The sequence below is a fragment of the Anguilla rostrata genome, chromosome 19, assembly GCF_018555375.3.
Source record: "Anguilla rostrata isolate EN2019 chromosome 19, ASM1855537v3, whole genome shotgun sequence".
Classification (NCBI taxonomy): domain Eukaryota; kingdom Metazoa; phylum Chordata; class Actinopteri; order Anguilliformes; family Anguillidae; genus Anguilla; species Anguilla rostrata.
This window is the reverse complement of record NC_057951.1, coordinates 15797637-15805628: the sequence shown is the minus strand read 5'-3', so window position 1 is coordinate 15805628 and position 7992 is coordinate 15797637. Positions and strand designations below refer to the sequence as shown.

The 7992-nt window shown below is 47.5% G+C and overlaps 2 protein-coding genes across 9 annotated transcripts in view; one reads left to right on the top strand and one right to left on the bottom strand.

Moving 5' to 3' along the window:
* Positions 1–7992, top strand: part of LOC135245909 (glutamate receptor-interacting protein 1-like) — a 402070-nt gene that overhangs the window by 168182 nt on the left and 225896 nt on the right. The gene's annotated exons all lie outside the window — the stretch shown is intronic.
* The window catches only part of LOC135245911 (potassium voltage-gated channel subfamily D member 2-like), a 64364-nt gene that overhangs the window by 55405 nt on the left and 967 nt on the right, over positions 1–7992 (bottom strand). For all 3 annotated transcript variants that reach the window (XM_064319295.1, XM_064319293.1, XM_064319296.1), the window contains exon 2: positions 6734–7932. In XM_064319295.1, the coding sequence (XP_064175365.1) occupies positions 6734–7845 (1112 nt within the window). In that variant the 5' untranslated portion in view covers positions 7846–7932. The remainder of the gene's footprint in view (positions 1–6733; positions 7933–7992) is intronic.

Sequence of the window (7992 nt, the reverse complement as noted above, 5' to 3'; positions counted from 1 at the left end):
GGCTTCCAAGCAGCTTGCCAGCGTTTACAGTGCGTGAATATCGTCCTGAATTCAGCACGATTTAAGAAGAGCTACAGTTAACCTTTATGAAAAAACTGCCACAGTTTTTAAACTGGTGTCTCTCCAGTCATGTTTTCCCAAGTACACAGTAAAATATTCAGTATAACTGCAACTCTAACAGCCTTTACATGAGTCCAGTAGGGACTGTATGCCGTCTGTGAGGGTAAACCTGATTAACTGTATACAGCAAAGTACTCTATCGAGAGTGGATTTAGCACTGATAATGTCACTCTGTGCAAACCTTGCCTACCACCAGGTTTGACAGACAAATTGAAGAACAGGAGACCGTTCCTGTCTACATTTCCATGGAATATGCTTTCAATAATTCAGCATGCCTCTCAGGATGTGCCATCGACAGGGAGCGAGCCAAAACCTCTCCCACTCACCGTCTCCCTCCCTTTCTGATCCCTCTCTCTCTCTCTCCCTCTCTCCTTCTCTCTCTCCCCCACTCACCGTCTCTCTCCCTTCCATTCATCTGATCCCTCTCTCTCTCCCTCCCTCTCTCCCACTCTCTCTCCTTCTCTTGCTCCCCCACTCACCGTCTCCCTCCCTTCCATTCATCTGATCCCTCTCTCTCTCTCTCCCTCTCTCCTTCTCTCTCCCCCACGCACCGTCTCACTCCCTTCCATTCTTTCTCTCTCTCTCTCTCTGTAAACTACTGTATTGGTTTTCCAGTTAATTAATACAGATTATTATTTTACATTTTATACAGTGCTATGGAAAAATACCAATAAACTGTGCAGCTATGCGAGTGCTCATATTAGTGCTTTGTTTAGCAGAAAATCACGAGAAAGAGGGCATTTAGAATAACGTTTTCTTTATTAGCGAGGGAAAGGAGGAAATTATTTCTGTCCCAGCGGCAGTCGGGCTGGTGAGATTAAATATTTGCTTCATAACCAGGGCTTACCCCCAGCAGGCGAGACCACAGCCAGGGGCTCGTCCACGTCGGGCCAAGCAGATTTCACACTCGCTGCTAAAATGATATGGGAACCCAATTCCATTCAGAAAGCCCCTGTGTGGAAGAGGGGAGCGGTGCTGAAAATCTGGGCTGCAATACAATTCCAATTATGAGCCAATGAGGTGAGCCGAAAGCTTGGGAGAGGCGGGGCCCCTCTGGACGGGCCCCTCTAAACGGATCCCTGGCTGAACGGCCCCGCCCGGTGAGCGCTGGCATGTCCTCGCTTTGATGTCCTCCGCCCCTTATTTGGATTCCAGACAGGGATCCGGTGGAGCCCGAGCCTTTGATCAGTGCCCCCCCCGCCGCGCTCTGAAATCCGTTTCCCGCTCTGTTTCCACGGGCCCACTCCTCCCGCTCCTAATTGCCACTTGAAGGTTATGGAGGAAATTGATTTCCGCCGCGGCCCTTCGATACTGGAAACGCTGCCAGCGGCACGTCGGGCGCAAACACCGATGAGCGCTAAGCCCGAGTTTGAGGAACGACAAAAAATAATCTATCTGTCAGCACACGCATTTCACACACCGTCATGTAGGGGAGGTGCGTTACTATCGACCCGCACGCGCGTTCGGGGGGGGTGGGGGGGGGGGGTATTGGTAAGAAAAACAATGCAGAGGATAATTTACAAAATGGCCGCCCCCTTAACACCTGTTTACATTAGATGGATTCAGCGTCTGTAACCGGCACCACCAGCACAAGCCCTGCACAGCATCTGAACACCTCCCAGCTGTCACTGTAACCGCTGGCCTTTTATCAGCTAGGGAAGGCCCTCTTGGCTTTGGAAGCTTTCATAATCCATTAGAGACGAGTGGGGGGGTAACATTAATAAACATGAAGCAGCTGCGTGTTCCTCGTTCACAGAGATGATTTTTTTTTGGGGGGGGGGGGGGGGTTCAATGGGACCTCTGATCACTATAGGTGTAATTACCCCTTTAATGGAGTCGTCTTTGTCCTTTTAATTCTCCTCACTAAGAGGGATCATTGAATGGAAAGAGATACAGTAAAGAGCCTGTCTGTTCTTAAAAGAGCGCAGATTGCTAAACAGGATGACCTATCAGGAGGGGGGATTCGGTTCCGCTGCACTTCATAGTGTCTGACGTGGAGAACATTACCTGAGCGTGCTTTAAATCATCAACAAATTTTAGTCTGCAAATAAGACCTGCTCAGTACAAACCTGGAGAACATTAGTAGCTTTTTTCTTCCCTTAAACACTCCTGTAAATAGACTTGGGCAATAGAATAATCAAAACAAATCTGCAAAGGCTGTTGGAAACTCCATTTAGAGGGAGATGTGTTTTTGAGATGTTGTGGGGGAAAAAATATCTGCATAATCTAATATAGGCAATACTAACTGTGAAACAAGTGTTTTTCATGTCTGAGAAGAGAAAGAGTTTATAGAGCAATACAGCACACTCATACTGCAATTTATTTTATTAATAATGCAATCAAAACGTGGCCTTAAGGCAAGCTCAGAATCAATACAAAAACCCAAATATTTAATCCAGTTTAATCCATTCTATTGTGTACCTTCAGAATCTACACGTATATTTTATTCATGTTTACACATCGACCAAATTAATCAGAACAGACAGCTACACCGGTACTCAAATAAAATGTGTTCTTTACCAATTAGAGGAAATCTGATCATGAACATATTTCACTTCAGCTCCTTGTTATAGTCCTGAATGCTCACACAGCCTGTTGGGTAGCAATCAGGCTAAAGTGAGTGCACTCTCAGGCAGACAGGTGATGGTTAAAAAGGCACAGGGGAACAGGTGATGGTTAAAAAGGCACAGGGGAACAGGTGAGTCAGCTCGCTCCTAAAAAGCTGTCACAGTTGACACACGCTCAGCAGGACAGCTCGGCTGACGCTAGCAGAAACGTTAGCACGCTTTCATTTAAGGTCGCAGCTGCAGGCTTCAATACTTAGTTTCGCGCTTCTGGAAGGCGGCCATAACAGCAGACAGAGACCAGAGTCGCTATCGAGCTAAGCAAACACAATCCTCTGGAAAGCTGTTGCCTTGGAGCGGCAGTCAAATAATCAACAGGTCAAAGTACAGCAGCTCCTGTTGGTCCGGTCTTTACCCGTCTCTGTCGACAATGTACTGCAGCCAGAAAATCAGCAGGAGCTGCACTCCAGAACAGTACAAGGCGCGTGTCGCCGAGCGCAGGAAGAGGTCAGCTAGCTAACCAGCCAACGGACAAAGCAGGGACTAAAACTATGCCTGTGGGAGCCATTTTTTCTTCTTCTCTTTTTTTGGTAGTTTAAATTGGCCCTTTAAGCGCACTGCCAGTTATTCCCATCCTGGACACCAGGCAAGAACAGAAAGCTGAAATAGCCAATTACCCAGAATGCCGCACCAGATGTTTATCGCCCAATATTTACCTCCCAGCTGAGCATTAAGCTCTAATAAGAACCAGAGCCCCGGGTTCCGACATTCACCGTGAAATATTAAATCCACCTTCTACCCTGCGCTCAAATCCCAATGATTCAGCACAGGGCCAACCTTTTTCCACCAGTAATGACTCAGAAGGCCACACACTGCCCATTAAAGAAACTTCAAACTTTCTAATTACATTTATTCAAGATTTATGCCCGGTTTCCAAAGAATGGGGGTGCTCTGGGAGCTGCAGACTCCACTAATTACTGAAGGTAATATAAACTAAGAGGTGCAGAAAATGTGCTGAAGCCCAATTAGTCACGCTTCAGAGATGCCCCTCACACTGACACATCGATATTAATGTATTTATACAGCTGTTTAAATGTACAGTAAATACAAGAAAAACCTGATAAACCTGTGACAAAGAAGCACTAATTGCATTACAGTAGAGTTGTGATGATGCACATTCCTATGATCCTCCAGTGTAAATGTTGGCTATTCCCAGCTTGGTTTAAGCAGACAGGCAATTTTTTTTTTGGAAGAAAACACCCGGACAGCACTTCCCCATCCATCCCCCATCTCTCTCTCGCAAAACAGGCCACTGCTCTACCCTGCAGGCATCTGGAAGCGATTAACCCTTTAAGGTGGTGAGAGACCACAAATATGTGATTGGAATGTTCTCAACTGAACATTCTGACGCTGATGGAACAATCACTACAATGGAGTTCTAGAACACTGACTAAATACTGAGAAAAAAACCACTCCAGTAAACCTACTCTTCAAAGGGTTAAAGAGACAAAGGCCACTTCAGGGCTCTTCCAGCCAGTGGTGGAGATCACACTGTCAGCCACGCAGCCAAGTCCTCTCTTTCCCTGGAATTCCCAGGAATTTCTGGAGCCGGGCTGACTCCCTCGGCCTGTGTGAGTTTGGCTGGCGAAACGCAACTGGCTGGATTTGGGGTCCGGCACGTTTGCCAGCTCTGCTTCCAAACTGGCCAGACATGATGTGTACAAGTGGGAGAGAGGCCCACACCCAGTCATCATTAACACATGCACAAATGTTCTCCTGCCCATGATTACACGCCACACGCAATCTAAAATGAGCGAAAGCTTCCAGACAGCTCTGGCAGAACACCCCTCCCAATGGATCTCCACGGAGATGGTCTACAACCCTCAATACAGCCAGTCTGGGACCCCACTCTTAACCTCCAAACTACCCGTTTGCAGCCCTCGTCTTAATCTCTGAAGAACAACCAAATCTACGACCCTCCCTAACCTGCGAACAACCAGCTCACTGCATAAGCCCACCGCTGTTTCTACACGCTCATGGTAAAGAGCGCCCCGCTCTTGCTGCATTATACAGTCGGTCTGGACTCCACCGGCCCGTCCTGCTCGAGTCTTCCCGGCGGTCCGACAGCCACTCCCTCCTATCTGAGCAGAGCCGAGGGCCAGTATCCAGGCCCGTGAGGTCGGCAGAAGCCCAGGCAAGCCGTGCATTTTTAATGCTTGTTATATTTCCTCTATCCGGGAGGGAAAAGAACTGAACGCTCGCCATGCAGCTCCAACCCCACATCGCACACGCCCGCTATTTAGCATTCCCTGCCCACTGCAGATCTAACGCTAATGATGCCAGAGCCTTTAACAATGACAGATGCTCCTTCGTTAGATGCCATTCGACACTCGATAATCCAATTAAAATGCTGCTGATTGAATTGGCCCAGGCGGTTTTAACAGATTTCAAGAAATGGGCCCCGGGTAGGATTGCATGGGGGAGGGACAAGGGTTAAACAATGTTATGGATCCCAGGATTTTGCCCCACTTCCCCGGTCATGTGACATACCCGGGAGTCCAGGTGACCTAACAGGGTCAAAGCGGGGACAGGACAGAGGCCTTTGAATGCAGGTCTATTAAATAAGTTAGAAACAATATTACTGAATATGATATAATCCATTTAAACAAAAGAGAAGGCTAGGTTGTACACCTGGGCAAGAGACTCTGTTCCATCATTTCACCATTCACAACATCCAAAGCTTCCCTCACCTGCATCTTCAAACAGCTTCCCACACCGAGACAAGAGAGCATAAATCTCAGGTCTAAGTATGGCAGCAATGTAATGAGGTGTTAATAAATTATAACTACTTTAAAAAAAGAAAATTTAAAAAACAAGAAAGAAAAGGGCTGCAGTCAATCTAGGAGAGTGCTCTCCTAGATGAGGTAGTTAACAAGTCATCACCAGCCGTCTGAATATGTTCCACAGGAAACCCCGAACCATTCTGCCCAGAGTCACGTTACCTTAACAAGCTTTCTGCGAGTAATTTGCTCTAAAAGAATGATATCTGATCTCGCATACAAGACACATTTGAACCCAAAAAGCAAAAAAAAGAGACCTCTCTCCCAACCCCCATTAATGAGCAACTTTCTTTGATCCAAAACAGTGAATTTAAATATTCATAACGCTCTTTAAAAAACTGTTTCATGATATTACGCTCGGGGGCTTCACTTGAATGATTTAAACTTCCAGCCTCCACGTTCATTATGAGTAATCCCGGAACGGGCGGGATAATGTCACTTCCAGTTTCTGCATCGTAGAATAAACAGTTGCGCGCTTCAGAGAGGTAGTGATCAAAGCTTCAGTCGTGTATTTTAAATATTCAACCGCGGTTTGGCGGGTAGACCTTCAAATGGAAGGTTGCGCGGCAGCCCTGCCCGACTGCAGAAAGACAGAGCCGCGAGCTCGCCGCGGTAAACCACAATGGGATTCAGAACCTTGGAGAGCTCACGTCAAGGTTGGCGAGGCGCGCGTATACAATTCATTTAAAAATAACTCGGGGTTGAACAGATTAATGAATGGATGCACACACCCCTGAAAATTAATTAAATTGATCATTGCTACTATAATGAACTACTTCTTTACTGCATCAATACGTTCCGTCTGTGTAAATCGTGACCATGAAATTAAAACCTCAATGCTCCAGTGTTACTCGTGTAAACCCAACCGGTCGCATGGTTATTAAAGAATTTGTCTCATTAAAGGTTTTTAGGAAAAGTTACAAAAATTTTATACTTTAAAAGGCTGGGTGTAATAAGTTTTGAAGCACGTTTTGAGTATCTACTGCGACTAAATATGAGTTATCATTCTGTAAACTTGGACACGGTCACTGGACTCGCTAATCAGAACTCGGAGTCAGCTTGGAGTATTGTGTGATTGATTGTGATCAAAACAGGTGTGTGTGTGTGTGTGTGTGTGGGTGTGTTCCACAGTCATAGACAAAATTAAAGCAATGCAGGACGCAGAACAGGCCTCAAATGCATTCTTTTTTTAGGCTTATCAGCACCTACCCCAGTGTTGTCATGGTGACAATGGTGTACCAGAAAGCCGCTGGGATGCTGGTGAACTTGGTGGATGAGTCTCCTTTCTCGGCGTAGAACATCACCGTGGCGAAGATTATGATGGCCATAGTCAGCGAGAAGAGCAAGAATCCCAGCTCCGAGGCGCAGCTCTTCAGTGTGTAACCAAGGATACGCAACCCCGCAGAATGCCGGGAGAATTTGAAAATCCGGAACACTCGGAACACCCTCAAAGTGACAAACGCCCCACTGACGTCTTCGTTGTTGGTCATGACCAACCCGATGTAGTAGGGCATGATCGCGACCACGTCGATGATGCTCATGACACTTTTAACGAACTTGAACCTACTGGGCGCTGCCAACAGACGCAACAAGTACTCGACAGTGAAGATCATGACGCAGGCCGTATCCAAGCAGAAGAAAGCCAAGGCGTAGCGCTCACCGCACGACACCTCCTTAACTCGGTTGGGCGAGCTCCCGCAGGGCACCGTCTCCACTACGTTGGCCATGACGGAAATCGCGATGAAAAACCCAGTGACGTAATAGAACACCAGCGCCATTGTGCTGGTGTGAGGGTTTTCAAATGCTCGCCACATTGACTCCCGAAAGGTCATATCAGGGTCCACCAAATCAGCATTGTTGTCATTGTCTTCGTCGTCCTGGATCCTCTCGGCGTTCTCTCGCCGTCGGTCTTTGTACTCTTCGTAACAGCAGTCTCCGATGATTTCAGGTATTATCCCAAAGAACGCAAGTTCCTCGTCGTAGGCGGAAATGCACTCGTGGCGGGGATAGTGCAGTTTGCCGGTGCGGTAAAAATTAAGAATGTGGCGAAATATGTCAGGATCTCGGTCAAAAAAGTATTCATTGGTTTCCTCGTGGAAAAAGAAATCCCGTTCTGTGCTTCCAAGCAGCGTGTCCGGGTACCTTTCCAAAGTGTTGCGCCAGGTCTGAAACTTGGCGCCGCTGACATTGAGGATGATCAGCCCGTCCTGCGTCCTCCTCTTCTCCCTCGGGGGCGTCGGCATCGGGGCGCTCGCCACGGGCATCCATCCTATGGCTGCCGCGCGCGCGAAAGGAAGCCACGCTGCCACTCCCGCTGCCATGCCGACCGGCTTTCCGAAACTTGGTCCGGCTGAAGCAGGCTGACCCTTCGAAGATTACTGTATTTCCGCGTGGCAACGAAAAGACATCTATGGAAACAATACAATACCGAAAAAGTGCATAACTTCAGTCTCCCGGTGATGGTTTAG